Source organism: Gymnodraco acuticeps, unplaced genomic scaffold, assembly GCF_902827175.1.
Source record: "Gymnodraco acuticeps unplaced genomic scaffold, fGymAcu1.1, whole genome shotgun sequence".
Lineage (NCBI taxonomy): Eukaryota > Metazoa > Chordata > Actinopteri > Perciformes > Bathydraconidae > Gymnodraco > Gymnodraco acuticeps.
In genome coordinates, this window is record NW_022990583.1 from 1,413,262 (window position 1) to 1,429,247 (window position 15,986).

The 15,986-nt window shown below is 49.2% G+C and overlaps 1 protein-coding gene across 1 annotated transcript in view; it reads left to right on the top strand.

Annotated features, from left to right (window-relative positions):
* Positions 1 to 15,986, top strand: part of LOC117553912 (IgGFc-binding protein) — a 44,358-nt gene that overhangs the window by 18,113 nt on the left and 10,259 nt on the right. The window contains 12 exon segments of the mRNA XM_034228021.1: positions 48 to 594; positions 666 to 865; positions 953 to 1,327; positions 1,402 to 1,673; positions 3,821 to 4,032; positions 6,391 to 6,584; positions 6,665 to 6,790; positions 10,497 to 11,768; positions 12,888 to 13,151; positions 13,314 to 13,664; positions 13,666 to 13,888; positions 13,996 to 14,594. Coding sequence (XP_034083912.1) covers positions 48 to 594; positions 666 to 865; positions 953 to 1,327; positions 1,402 to 1,673; positions 3,821 to 4,032; positions 6,391 to 6,584; positions 6,665 to 6,790; positions 10,497 to 11,768; positions 12,888 to 13,151; positions 13,314 to 13,664; positions 13,666 to 13,888; positions 13,996 to 14,594 — 4,635 coding nt within the window.

A 15,986-nucleotide genomic window follows, 5' to 3' on the forward strand; every position in this document is an offset into this window, starting at 1 on the left:
AAGATAAAAAAAATCTCTGCAGCCTTAACTGGTGTCTGTGCTTTCAGGTAAATGGAGAAGAACGCAGAGTGCCTTTTGACATTGGTGAACTTAAAGCCTACCAAGATGGCAACAGACTGATTATCATCACACCGTCCGGGGTGGGGATTGACTTGTCATCTACCCAATACCTCAGGTTAACTGTACCTCAAGTAAATGACGCCACAGCTTCAGGCCTCTGTGGGAACTTCAATGGAGACAAGTATGATGACTTGGAACTGAGAAATGGCAGTCTGTCCGAGAGCTTCGCAGAGCTCCTGCACAGCTGGGCCGCTCCAGGGCAGCTCTGCACAGACACCTGTGGCAGAGAGTGCAATGAGTGCAGACTGTCCCCACGTGACACCATGGTCTGCGATGTCCTGTTTATCAATACAACTGAATTCCACCAGTGCCGGGACGCTGATGTGGAGCGCGATAGTTACACACTTATGTGCAACAGGGCAGTTTGTGCTTTAGCAGGGCACATGGCCGCATGTCTAGCACTAGAAGCATATTCTGCAGCCTGCCAGGCTAACGGAATAGCAGTAGGAACTTGGAGAGTGAACACTCCTTGCGGTAATTTAATACTTTTGATTGGCATTAAATGGAGTATGTGATCCACTCTAAATTACTTTTTTTGTCATTAGCTCTCCAGTGTCCTGACCGCAGCAGCTCAAAGGAGTGTGTTGACTCCAGCTCCAACTCGTGCCCTGCTGTGCTCCAGCCTGGTTCTTCAGCAACGGGCTGTTCAGAAGGCTGTGAATGCGACAATGGAAATGTCTTTGATGGGGAAGAGTGTGTGCCTTACAGCCAGTGTGGATGTGTTCATCATGGTGTATATATCAAGGTAACTATAAAAGCTTATAACACACAGTAATCTGTTCATAAGGAATATTTCAGCAACTGCGGGTTTTGTTTTCTCTTCTCCTCTTAGATGGAGGAGCAAGTGTACAACGAGGACTGCACCCAGAGATGCTGGTGCCACCCTTTGGGCGGAGTGATATGTGAGGAGGCAGGCTGCAGTCTGGGGCAGCAATGTGCTCTGAGGAACAGTTTCTGGGGCTGTCATGACAGACCTGATGGTTGTGAGCTCACGGGCAGCCTCCAAGTCTCCACCCTCGGTGGGCAGCAGCTGAGCTTGGACCCTCTGTCATCTTACAGTCTGATGTCTCTCTGTGACAAAGCCAGTGTGCACTGGTTCAGCCTGATCTCTTACCATGGGCCTTGTAATGGCAGCTCCAGACTTGTCACCGTGTTTCAAATCCTCCTGCATGGAACATCATTTTCCATACAGGAAGGCACAGTGAAGGTATAACTCCATTAAGTGCTTTCATGTTTATCATTTTTAAGATTTCTGTCCTAACTCCCTGTTACACCCCACAGGTGAATGGACGTTTCATGAGCCTCCCTCACATCTTGCCATCAGGGGTGTCCCTGTCATCTGGAGTGAACCAGGACAAGTCGGAGGTTCTAGTGATCCTAAGAAGAGACGCTGGGATGGAGTCAGAGCTTGAGATAGAGATTGGTATTACCATGGTGACAGCCAAGGTCCCTCTCTGGTACTCAGGCAAATTGTGTGGTCTCTGTGGAAACCTTAATGACCTGCACTCACACACTTCAGTCGGGTCATGGGTTCTACCTGACTTTCCTAGCTGGTAAGTGATGAACTCCACAAAAACATGTGTATTTACTAATGTAGATTATGTTTTAATAACTATTTTTCTCTTTTTACAGTGGCTTCCCTGGATGATGACTGACAGTTTTAATGTCCTGAGCTGTATTTTGTTCAATGTTTTAATACAAAACAATTACCAAAACTGCTATGTAGTGTGTTATTTAAACTTTGAAGGAAGACGTGCCCTTCTCATACATTTTTATGCAATATTGGCACAACCTTTATCAGAAAGGCCCATGCACCTTTTTTTAAATAATGTCATCTCTGGCCAATGTTGATTAGCTTGAGGGCACACCTTATCTAAATCCCTATTATGTACAGTAACTAAACCAGGCTTACTGATGCCCCCGAAAGTGCTTCTGACCACATGAGCAAATATTTGAGATTACTTTTTAAATTAATCTAAAGCAAATTTATGAGGGACACATATTTACTTTCTCTCTATCACTTATGACTGCAACACCCTTTTTCTATGTGCTGTTCTTCAGTGACGCACAACACTAACGAACCACCCATTAAGCTCATCTACTGCCACTCTGCAAAATATTAGTTCATTTAGATTTGATCGATCAGTTCCATGGTATTATCCAGCCATTTTTCAAGCATTACAAGGGAAATGTCTTTGTTTACAAGCATCAAATGGCTTAACAACACAATATAAACACCGGCAGAAATGGTGTGTTGTGCATTGTGAAGTCCTTGTAAGCTATCAATGTGATGCACAGTAGCTGGTATGATCAGTTTCCCAAACTGATAAAACATGACATATACACTTTGGTACTTGGGTTGTAGAAGAGTATTACAACAAAATCAAGTGTACATTGAGGAAATGGATACATCACTTTAACGTTTTTAACATGAAGCATTTGCTAAAGAGTGATTTTATCACTGCGGATTTACTAGAAGAAACGATAGTTACGGCTGTAACTACGGTTCTATGAGTCCCGGATGACCGCCAGAGGCGGTGCTTTAGCACTGGATGTGTCCATCGCGCGCATGCGCAGCTCGAGTACAAATACCAACAAAGTCACCTGTGACCCACGTGACACCGGCTATATCAGCCGGTGTCGTCAGTGGATCTGTTCCCAGAATCTTCTCGCGAGCACACAAGAATTCTGAGTGACAGGGAACTCTGGCGGTCATCCGGGACTCATAGAACCGTAGTTACAGCCGTAACTATCGTTCTATTTCGTCCCTACTGACCGCCAGAGGCGGTGCTTTAGCACTGGATGACCTATACCAACCATGTCATGAAGAATCCAAGCACTTACTCACCTAGCTGGAAGCAGCGGAGCTTGGCAACAGAACCACACCCAGAGGGTGAGGAGTGGAGACATTGACTCGGTAGAACCTGGAGAATGTGCCAGAAGACGCCCATGATGCCGCGGCACAGATGGTCTCCAGGGGCACCCCTCTTAGGGCAGCCCACGATGTTGAGATGCTTCTTGTAGAGTGGCATCTCACCCCTGATGGCAGGGGGCGGCCACTGGCCCCATAGGCATGTGTGATGGTATCAACCACCCAGTGGGACAGCCGTTGCTTAGAGAGAGCACGACCCTTCTTAGTGCCGCCATGGCAAACGAAGAACTGCTCTGACTGCCGTATACCGGCTGTAGCATCAATATACGCCCTCAGGGCACGCACTGGGCACAGCAACTCAGGTGTGCCGCTCTCCTGTGGAATGTTAAAGCGTGCCAGCTGGATAGGCCGATTGGAGTGGGCTAGTGGAAGCACCTTGGGCAGGAACGCCACATTCGGCCAGAGGGTAACACCCGAGTCATCGGAGTTCCACCTCAGGCATGTACTGCTTACGGAGAGGGCATGAAGCTCTCCGACTCGCTTCCCTGAGGTTACGGCAAGCAGAAATGCTGCCTTCAGGGACAGCCACTTAAGCCCGACCTGGGCCAGGGGCTCGAAGGGCGGAGATGATAGGGCATTCAGCACTAGGGGCAGGTCCCAAGCCGGGGCCCTTGGGGTGCTAGGGGGACGCTGCCGTAGAGCCCCTCTTAGAAAGAGGGACACCAACCTGTGGCGCCCCACTGTGGCGCCATCGACTCCGACATGTCGGGCAGAGATCGCAGCCATATACACCTTCAAAGTGGAGTGAGAACGTCCACTCTCCAGAAGGGACTGCAGGAACTCCAAAATGGTGGCCACGGAGCAATGCCCCGGATTCTCAGCCTTACTCACACACCAGTGGGAGAAGAGCTTCCATTTGCACTCATACTGTGCCCGAGTGGATGGAGCTCTGGCATTCAGGATAGTTTCCCTGACTGATGCCGTGACGCCGCTCAACAGTGGGTTGGGCCCTGCAGAGGCCAAACCCAGAGCTGAAGGTGGTGAGAGTCGGGACGCCAGATCTGACCCTTGAGCTGTGACAGAAGGTCCTTCCTGTCGGGGAGACGCCAAGGTGGGCTGCAGCAGAGACTGCGCAGCAGTGGGAACCAGACTCTCCCCGGCCAGCGGGGGGCGACCAGAAGGAGCCTGTGCCCCTGAGTAAGGACCCTCTGAAGCGTCTGCAGTATCAGAGGCAGCGGCGGGAAGGCATACAGGAGAGTGTCCGGCCAGTCGTGCGCCAGGGCATCCTGACCCAACGGGCTGGTCACCTCCGTCCAGGAGAACCAGAGGGGGCAGTGCCTTGACTCTTCTGAGGCAAAGAGGTCCACCTCGGCCCTGCCGAAAAGGCTCCAAATTGTCTCCACCACCTCTGGGTGAAGCCTCCACTCCCCCGGTGGAGGCTTGCGCCGTGAGAGGAAATCTGCGACCTGATTCAGGTCTCCTGGCAGAAAGACTGCCTGCAGACTGGCGAGGCGGGGGAGCGCCCAAGGCAAGAGGCTCTGTGAAACACGGAGCAGCTGTGTGGACCTGGTGCCCCCCTGGTGGTTGATTTGGGCAACGGCGGACATGTTGTCCGAACGAATGAGCACATGCCTGCCCGCCAGTTGGGGTAAAAAATGCATGAGTGCGAGCAACACAGCCTGCAGCTCCAGCACATTGATATGGTGTGCACCTTCCTGGGCAGACCACTGCCCCTGCACAGTCCTGCCCTGCCACACCGCACCCCACCCCGAGAGACATACATCCACAGTGACCGTCTCCCGGCGGGATGGGATGGCACCCATAGGCACACCCATCAGAAGATAGGCCCTGTCCCTCCAGCGGGACAGAGAGTGGAGGCACCGCTGAGACACCCTGACTCTCTTGTGCCTGTGCCGCTTGGCGTCCAAGCGAAAGTTGTTCAGCCACATCTGCATGGGGCGCAGTGATAGCATGCCCAAGGGCACAACGGCTGAGGCAGCTGTCAGTCTGCCTAAGAGCCGGAGGAACTGGATGTAAGGCACCCTCTTGCCCAGTCTGAAGATGCGAAGATGGTGGGAAATGTCGTCCACACGACGAGGTGTCAAGTAGGCCCTCATGGCGACCGAGTCTAGGACCATCCCCAGGTAAGTGACCTGTTGGGAAGGGTCCAGGCAACTCTTACCGGCGTTCACTGTTAGGCCCAACCGGGCTACATGGGATGAGAGGCGCGCCGTATCCTGGGCCACTTGGGCCCGGGACGGCGCGCAAACCAGCCAGTCGTCCAGATATGGCAGGACCTTCATGCCCTGTGCCTGCAGGGGAGCGAGCGCTGCCGCTACAACCCTGGTGAACACCCTTGGAGAGAGGGAGAGACCAAAGGGAAGCACCCGGAACTGATAATGTCGGCCCTGAAAGGCGAACCTCAAGAACTTCCGGTGATGGGATGCAATTGGCAAGGTGGAAGTAGGCGTCCTTCAAGTCCACGGTTGTGAACCACTCCCCCTGTGTGACAACACGAAGGGTGTCTGCTGTGGTTAACATATGGAAGGGCAGTACCCTCAAGAATCTGTTGATTCCTCTGAGGTCCAGAACTGGACGGAATCCGCCAACTTTCTTGCTCACAAGAAAGTACGCCGAGTAGAACCCCCACCCCACCCCGCCCTGAAGCAGGGGGTCCACTGGCTCGATTGCGCCCTTGGCCAAGAGGACGGACAACTCTTGGGCCAGAGCTAAGGCCTTCGCCGGGTCGTTGACAACTGTCATACTGACCCGGTCGAAGGCTAGGGGCCGGCGTCGGAACTGCAATTCGTAGCCCTGGGTTAGGGTGGAAATCACCCAAGGGTCGGAAGTACAGGCAGCCCAGTAGCTGAGCTGCTGCTGGGAAAAACAGCCGAAAAAAACAGACCTCTGCAGACCACCCCTGTAAGCCGGTGGCTGAGTGCGGCTGCTAGAGCGGCCCCTGGGCCTGCTGGGAGTGGCCACGGGTCTGCGAAGACCCGAGAGCTGCTGCCTGGTCTGCCTAGCTTGGGCAGCGCGCTCCAGCGCCTCCAGGGCAGCTGACCCAAACAGCTCCCCTGGCATGACTGGCACGCTACGGCGGACTCTCCTACATGTCTCCGTCAGTGGTGACTGAGCCAGCCAAACCTGGCGACGAGTCTGTACCAGAAAGGACATAACTCGTCCCAATTCCCTAGTCATTAGGGCAAAGGCCTGCAGTGATGCATCACTGAGGCCCAGCAAAGAAGGCTCGGCCGGAGCCTGCTGCAGCGAGGCGGAGACGGCCAGCATTAGATGGGAGAGGGAGTTCCCGATACGACCCATGCGTGCTGCTGCGTCGTAGGCCCTACAGAGCAGCCCATCTGTGACCCTGCACTGAGGCTGAGGGCACCTGACCACAGGCCTTAGAGCCTCGTCAGGAGCCAGAATCAGGGAGGCGATAGCAGGCTCAATGGGTGGCATGCCACCCAGCCCCACCCTCGCCGGGTCCTGCATGGCAGCCAAGGTCCGGGCATCGGAGCCAGCGTGGCCGAGGGCCCTGGTGTTCCTCCAGCATGCCTGGAGCTCCCTCAGGTACTCCTCTGAAGGAGGAACGGTGAGGGGGACAGGGGCTGGGCTACGCCTGAAGAAGGCACTAGCCTGAACTAAGTCGGTCTGCGGAACCGGAATCTGCAGGTGCGCCAGGGCCGTACGAATAATGGCCGCCATGGAGTCGTCATCCACGCCCTGCCGAGACCCCTGAGCAGAGGAGAGGGAAGCCTCCTCGAGCGGGACCTCGTCCTCCGTCTCTTCATTGAAGAGGTTAGCCGAAGCCGCTAACGACAAGGCATCCTCATACAGAGGTGCGGCAACCGAAGGAGGGGCAGGCGGCACACTAGCAGCACCTATACCGGGCCCTGGCTGAAGGGCCAAGAGGAGCGACTTCATTGTGTCCATGTCGGTAGCCAGCTGATCCACTTTAGAGGACAGCCTGTTTCTAGTCCTCCTATTGGGGGGTGCACCCATGGCCATCGCTCCCTCAAGTCGCCGGGGACGGCCAAACTGATCTGGAGGAGGATGTGACCAAGAGAGGTGTCCGTTGGCTGCCGCCAGCTGTTCCACCTCAGTGAGTCTAGCCATTCTGAGTGCCAGGGGCATGCAGCTACAGTTCATGCAGGCCCCTACCGTGAGAGCCTCCCTTAGATGCTTGAGGCCGAGGCAAGAGGGGCAGCGGTCATGGCCGTCCTCGGGCTCAAGAGAAGCCATACAGGCGCTACATGCATGAGCCATTCTGTAGGTAGCCAGACGCCGCGTAGCCGGGAGCGGGTGCGGGAACACAGCCTTCACCAGCTACCTGCTTCACAGAAAGAGTAGAGCCGCGCCGCGCCGATACTCGCCAACAGAAAGAGGGATGTAAGTATACCCACGTTACCGGCAGAGGGAGCGGGAGCACTGCCTTCACCTAGCTGGGTTAATAAATAAGGCAGTTTACCAGGAGCGGGGGCGAAAACACTGCCTTCACTGGTTGAGCTAGAGGCGAGTGCCAGATGCAGCGTAACCGGGAGCGGGTGCGGGAACACAGCCTTCACCAGCTACCTGCTTAACGGGAACCGGGCAATTTAGCGTCTACCAGGAGCGGGGGCGAGAACACTGCCTTCACTGGTTAATTTAAGACAAATGCCAGATGCAGCGTAACCGGGAGCGGGTGCGGGAACACAGCCTTCACCAGCTACCTGCTTAAAGGAATAAACAAGGCAGTTTAGCGTCTACCAGGAGCGGGGGCGAGAACACTGCCTTCACTGGTTAAATTAAACACGAATGCCAGATGCAGCGTAACCGGGAGCGGGTGCGAGAGCACAACCTTCACCAGCTACCTGCTTAAAGGAATAAACAAGGTAGTTTGGCGTCTACCAGGAGCGGGGGCGAGAGCACTACCTTCACTGGTTAAATTAAAGACGAATGCCTACCTGCTGAACGGGAAGAGTAGAGCGGTGCTGCTACTCGCCGAACAAACAAAGGGGATGTAGCTACACCCCAAATCAAGAAGCTTTACACAAGCTAAGACCGGAAACTGGCTTCTAAAGAAAAAACAGCACGGGAAACTCCGGTGCTTAACACGGCGTCAGCCGAGTGGCTGCAGCGCTACTGCTAACTAGCTCAATGCTAATGAAGTTCGCAGAATAAGTACAAAAGCACAGCAAGGGCAACTCCTGGGAGAGGGAGCGGAAACACCTCCGTCACCATAAAAGTTGAAGCCCAAAAAGCAAAACAGACAGTAACGGGACAACTAGGCTGGGAGAGGGAGCGAAAACACTGCCATCACCAACCAAGCCGACACCAACCTGTCCGAACGAAGTCTCTGCGCAGCCAGCCACAGCTCCTGGAGGACGGGTAAACCCGCGGCCCCGACTGGATGAGTCGCGAAGCTGCACGCAGCCAGCTGTTTGCAGAGAATCCTTAACAAATATTCCAACCGAACAAACGCTGTAGGCTACAAAAAATGTAGCCAAGGTACTCTCGAGCAGCGAGAAGATGAAAGGAACAGATCCACTGACGACACCGGCTGATATAGCCGGTGTCACGTGGGTCACAGGTGACTTTGTTGGTATTGGTACTCGAGCTGCACATTTGCGCGATGGACACATCAGTGCTAAAGCACCGCCTCTGGCGGTCAGTAGGGACGAAATAGAACCTGTGTTGGAAAATGCGTATATTCTATGTTACAGCAATATGATACAAATAGTGCTGGATGTTGACTCAAACTCTGTGGAAATATGATTTGGGCTCATCACATTATTGCCTTGCCCACTTAAGATGTATATTTTGGTTAGACCAGAAGATGCAATACAGATGGTGTTGCACATCAAATGGCATTGGAATGTCCTGCAGATTAAACTACAATATATTTTAATCACGTCATGCTCAATCTTAAAATGCATTTACTTAAGGATGGAAAATACATCAGAGGAGGTTGTTCTGGTTGATTTTGTTCTCCGTAATAAATATTTGGTATGTCTAATACTTCTACAGATATACATTTAAATAAATTATGCAGGGATTCTTGTCAGATTCCTGAAAAGAAGTGCCTGTCTGGTTGTAACAATAGAGAAAGATGAATGATGCGTCCCATACATGAAGTTGGTATTAAACCTCACACCTATGTCAATATACAGCAGGACGTGCAGGTCTGTGCCAAGTTCTGCCTTAATTTGTTCTGGAGGAAGGGTGTTGTTTTTCCAAGATGTAGCGGTTGAGCTGCAAGATATTTGATTGGTTGGATTTGTGTCTGACAGTATATAAAAAGAGGGAACAGTAAAAAACAAAATTGCCATACATGCTGCAGGAGGTAAGCACGCCATAGAGATTATTTGCATTGGCTTTTTGTTGAAAATAATGTATTATATATTTTTTAAACATTTTAAATGCTTGCAGCAAATGTGCATTTCTGTCTTTCAGTCATGGGCACCCTGTTGCTGCTCTGTGCTTTGGGAGCTTTCCTCAGCTGTAAGTCACTCTGATCTTTGTTACTTTTTCTAACTGTTGCAGGACCCACTTGAAAATGATTTTCATTTCAATCTGATGCATGTCTTATTAGTCATGATTTTAAAGTGTTAAGCTGAACAAACATAGAAGCGATGTACATTTTAAAACTCATAACAAATATTTCTTTATTCTAATCAAAAATCCTGCATGACTTCAACTATGAAATCTGACTAAACGCAGCTTAGCTAAATTAATCTATCACACCAGCATTTCTCGAACCTCGGTGCTGAATTCCCCAGCAGGACGTTGTAGCCAAGTGATCGCTCAATTTGAAGCAATTCCAGGTTGTCAACCCCATCAGTTGAGAGCATTGTTGTGCGGCCATACCAGGTGCTTTTGTGAATGAAGCAGAATGTTAAACAGGTGAAGAATTTGAGAGAGCGGCAAATAAAGGATAGCCATCTAAATTGAAATTTGCTTTTGTTGGGAATAGCATTTACCTTCAGCTGCTATTGAGTTGGAACTATTATACTGAATGGGTGGAACAGGAGTGTAATCTAAATCCCCCAGGCCCTGGCTGAGCCCAGAAAATGTTCTTTTCACAGCAAAGGCACAGATTTTGATAATATTTCCATCATGCAATTATATTGTCTGCGCAAGTGACTTATTGAGTGCTGCTGAGAAGCAGTTAAGTGACTATTCCTCAGTCTAAATCTCTCACAATGGTTATCAAGGAAAAAAGCAATCCATCCATTATAGAATAGCATTCATTCCTGCTTTTTTAACTTTGAAATGAAGGTGTTTTTTTGACACTTTCTATCTGGTGTCATAGTGTTTCTTTGTACTGTGTATGCGATCTCAAGCGAAGTTTTGTACTGCCAGTCTGTGAATCCTTTGATTGCCTTGACACAAATAGTGTCATTCATGTCCTAATGCTTCTTTGACATGTTTTCTTCACATGGGAGATCTGTGAAGGCAGTTTTGTACCTGACTACTTCATTTTAGGTTACGTGAAAATAAGTTGTCTTTTGACGTGTTTTTTAAGTTTGTTTCCCTGCTCCTCTCCCTTCTCTCAGGTCCCTCTAATGCTGGAGAGGCAGGGAGAGAGTTTGCCCTGTCATTCATGCTGAATTATGCTCCCAACTATGACAGTCCCCATTATCAGCTATACATCACTGCCGTTCAGGCCAATGCTAAAGTGACAGTGAAAGTGCCTCCCTTAAACTTCAAGCAAGAGAAAACTCTAAATGCTGGAGAAAGGGTGACCATCAGTCTCCCTACTGGTGTGGAGATGTACGGCAGCAAGAGGTCTCCCAACACAGTGCGCATAGAAGCCTCAGCAGATGTATCTGTAACCTCATTTAACTCCAAGCAGTACACAGCAGACACCTCTGTTGTATATCCCACCACTGAATGGGGTACTGAATATTTCATCTTTACACCTGCTTCGTCCTCCTATGGCTCCTATAAAGAGTTCTCTGTGACAAATGGAAAAGAGAGCAATAAGTTGGAGATTTTCCCACGCGGCACCATCAGGTTCGAAGGTCGTGTCTATGGGAGTGGCAGCCGAATGGTGATAGATCTCCAGCCGTATGAGAGCGTGCAGCTCCAGAGTGTTTATGAACTTTCTGGTACCAGAGTTGCCTCCCAGCACCCTGTTGCTGTTGTCACGGGTCACACTTGCACATGGCGCTTTGCCAAATGTAACCATGTTTATGAGCAGCTCCTGCCAGTTAGCAGATGGGGATCAAGCTTCATTGTGCCTCCCCTGACCTTCCAGAGCAAATTTGACAGCGTCTTCCTCCAGGCCTCGCAGCCCACCCAAGCCACTGTCCACCACGGAAACAATAAAAAAGTTTTTACTTTGGTGAGGGGGCAAACAGTAGAGATCCACTCCTCCAATCCTGAAACCCTGTCCATTCAGGCCGATCATGGGATCCAAGTCCTCATGCTCTTCAACGGTGTCACACGGAGCTGGCTCCATTACTACGACCCTTTCCTGATGGCCATCTTGTCCAACGACCACTTCTGCTCCTCTTACTCACTCGAGGCTCTAGAGGGCTTTGAAAACAAAGCCCTGATAGTTGCACGGACCAGTGTGATGTCAGAGCTGCGTATTAATGGTAAAAACCTGCCACGTAATGTCGAGTGGAAGAAGGTTACAGGGACAGATTTCTCTTGGGCGGAGATGTCCTACCAGCAAATCCCCGGCAACAATAAACACACTGTGTCCAGCTCTGGTTCCGGCTTTGCTCTCTATAGTATAGGAGTCAGCCAGATGAATGGTTATGGTGCCCAAGGACATGTATACAGCCAGGTAAGGTGAACATACTATATAGCAGGGGGTTCCCACCTTTTTTCCCCGAGAGCCCCCCCCCAAATTACTCCTGTTGGAAGTTGCGAAACCCCCCCCCCCCCCCCCCCCCACCCCCCGCCCCCCCACACACACACACACACACCACACACACACACCACACCACACACACACACACACACAAGGGAGGGGGGGAAACAGACAAGGCAACAGCGGTAATTCAAGTTTAAAAATCTCAAAATGCTACAACTACTGTCACAAACTGGATGAATGTGAAGTATGTTGTTAAAGGAGGATGAAAGCGTAATTAAGGAGCACTATAGAGTGACTTTGATGGTTATTGGACTCAGGATTAATTAATTTGGATTCCCGCTGTATGAAGAAATTAAAGGACGGCGCAAGTGGAAACAATTCACAAAGGGATTAAACTGTTTAAAATACATGCTCAAAGTAAACCGGATTTTGCCGATGTGTTTATGTGGATTCAAAAGTCGTAAATAATCTACAAAACGGAGGAGACCGATCTGATCGGAGCAACTGTGACAAATAATCCAACTGAAACCGGCATGGACAATGACTGTTTTTAAAAATGCACTTATCCAGACCAGCCCGGTTTGACACCTTACGCGTAGAAGAAACATTTATATTAAATTATATTATATTATAGAAAAAATTATGCATTTCTGTCTTTTTATGCCTTTATTAGCTACTAACTTGAATTTATATTGAAATTAATCAATTATTTGTTATACTTTATTGTCATGTAGAGACAAGGCTTTTAGCGAAAATCATGTATTGTATAACAATTATAGGTTAAAAAAAAAAAATATGGTATTAGGCCTCAAATCATCTGAGGCCTGGCGCACCCCCTGCGATTTTTGGCGCCCCCCCCCCCCCCAGGCTGGGAACCACTGCTATATAGAATTATTTAAAAACAGATATTGGTATAATGTACAAAATACTTAGTGCATATTTTGCCTTGCTCTTTAACTGTAATGTTGTGGGTAATTGTTGACTAATTATGGTTTTCCAGGAAGTGGATCTTTTTCCTGCAGCAGTATCACCTGCAGTGCCAATGAGGTGTGTGAAGTGAAGGGCGGGTTTCCCTCCTGTGTTCCCAAGGCCGTGGAAAGGAAGCCTGGCACCTGCTGGGCCACGGGGGATCCTCACTACCGCACCTTCGACGGGCGACACTTCGACTTCATGGGTACCTGCACATATGTTATTGCTAAAAACTGTGGAAAGGATGACCATCTCCCAGACTTTGAGGTCCTCGCCCAGAGTGAGAACAGAGGAAGCCTCAGGGTGTCATATGTCGCCGTGGTGACAGTGAAGGTTTATGGCGTCATCATCACAGTCGTTAGGTCTGAGACGGGTCGTGTGAGGGTAAGGCTTCCTGTTTCTGTCAAAGTAAAAGATTGTTATTTTTCAAATATACATATTTTAAATATAATTTGGACTTAAATTGATGATGAATATTTGTTTCAATTATTTATGTGGTATTAATAAATTATGACTTCAGACTTTAAGATATTTTCTTCTGTGCAGATTGACAACAGTTTGTGGAGTTTGCCAATAACCTTAAAAAAAGACAAGCTGATGATGATTCAGAGCGGTCGCTCTGTGGTTATCGAGACTGATTTTGGCCTGACTGTCCGTTACGACTGGGAACACAATCTTGGGGTCATTCTGTCCAGCAGTTACGCCGGTAAGACTTGTGGTCTCTGTGGCAACTTCAATGATAACCCCAATGATGACTTCACCACACCCTCCGGTACCCAAGCGGGGGAGACTGTGGCCTTTGGGAGTAGCTGGAAGGTGCCGGTGAAAGGTGCTGTGTGCAGAGATGACTGTGTGGGTGGGTGTGAGCGCTGTGAAAACAGCCTGATGAAGATGTGGGGGGGGTGACATGTTTTGTGGGATTATCACACTGATAATAAATGGGCCATTCAGCAAATGTCATGCCGTCATTGATCCACAAGCATACCTGGAGAACTGTAAATATGATGTATGCATGGGAGGCGGCCTCCGACACTTCCTCTGCAGGACACTGGAGGCTTACACTGAAGCCTGCCAGATTGCTGGGATCCAGGTTCAAGATTGGAGGAAGATGGCACGATGTAGTAAGTAATTCTAACTTAATGGATCTTCAAATAAACAAACTGTGTTTTTTGCTTTTGCTCCTAGGATTAATCACATCTTATACTGTACATTTTGTCTCCCTCTCAAGCTGCTAAATGTCCAGCAAACAGCCACTACGAGCTCTGCGGCAACGCCTGTCCTGCAACCTGTTCTGACCCAAATACTTCCTCCAAATGCAAACGCCCCTGTGTGGAGATCTGCACCTGTAACACAGGCTTTCTTTTGAGCGGAGGTCAGTGTGTTCCTGCTGCTAGGTGTGGTTGTAGCTATGAGGGTCGAAATATCCCTGCTGGGGAGTCATTCTGGGCCGACCAGGGCTGTCTGCGGAGGTGTAAATGCGTTGCTGGAAGCAGACGCGTTGAGTGCCAGGATAAAGGCTGCAGGGCAGGGCAGCAGTGCCAGGTGGTGGGTGGCATCAGAGAGTGCCAGGCAGTCTCCCACAGCACCTGCCAGGCTACAGGCGACCCCCATTACGTGACCTTTGACAACAAGAAGTTTGACTTCCAGGGCACATGTGTGTACCAACTGGCTGCACTCTGCTCCAAGGACCCAGAGTTGGTGCCCTTTGAAGTGCTGGTGCAGAATGATCACCGGGGCAACAGGGTGGTCTCATACACAAAGTTAGTGGAGATCAAGGTGCACTCCCTCAGCATTGTCATTACAAAGACACACAAGGGCCTGATTATGGTAAGATTTACATAATTCTGTGTATATGAAAAGTTGTTTCTAATATTTATACAAATACAAATAAACATCAGTTATGGGTAGGAACAGATTACATGTAAGCATAATTACTTAATTGGATTACAACAAATGTACTATAATCCGCCCAGACTACATTTGAAAAACTGCAAATGTATTATAATTAGTGCTGTCAAAATTATCGCGTTAACGGTGGTAATTAATTTTTTGAATTAATTGCGTTAAAATATTTAACGCATTTAACGCATGTGCAGAATGGCCCGCCCCATACGTGCCACCAGTGGCAGCGCCAGGGTATGGCTGGGGTAGGCTACACCCATACCAAGAAATAGTTTAGCCCCACCATGAAAAATGATGTTAAAGTAAGCAAAATATAGTCTGCCAACTCGCGCGGAGTAAATTGCACAGACAGCAGTTAGTAAGATTGATTTCAGTAGCCACGGTTTTGAAAACTTTTGTCACGTAGTGATCGTCTTCTCAATAGAACATCTTTGATAACGGCGTGGTGTTGTTGCAGGAAGTCCCGACGGAGAATACTTTTGCTGTAGTACAGGGGTGCACATAACTGGTACGCAGGTTATGTGCGTAATCTCTCTGAAATGCGTACCGTCACTTGTGTCACAAAGCGCATTTGCGTACCGACGTACTTGTTTAGCTTTTCTAGAAGGCGGTTAGATCACCGGACGACAGAGTCGGTCTCCGTGTGCACAGACAGGGCTGCTGTTAACGTCGGTCTGTACAACGGAATTGTGCCAAAACTACGCCAACCGGCTGCGGAGGGAGACTCCCCCCTTCACTGGAGAACTGTGCTAAAACAGCTGATCACAACGTTCACACTCTGTGGTCACGAAGTACTCCACTAGCCCCCCTAGCCCCACCCCCCCCCCCCCCCCCCCCCCCCCTCTCTCTGTCGACTTTCCTGAAGTATTCCCCCTTTGATAGAAATCCACACGTAATGTTTTAAGACCCCACGGTTTGATGATTGATAGGTGTGTGGGTTGTCTTTCATTTTGACACGCAGAAAAATGTTATAATAAACATAGATACTGTATGTTAAATGGATATATCCGCCCTTCTTTCATTTATCTTTCCATTCCACAACAATATACATAAATAAATGGCATATTTTGGACATAGTTCGAATGGTGATTAATCATGATTAATTAATTTTTAAGCTGTGATTAATCTGATTAAAAATTTTAATCGTTTGACAGCCCTAATTATAATATAATTGTAAAAATGACATCCCACATGTTTGAGAATACACACAGTATATAGTTTGTGCCTTAACATATTGTGGCGGTGTCAATTTTATCAAATGATTTTGAAGTAATCCTAAAATAATCAGTTTTATCAGTTCAGTTCATATGACCTCTA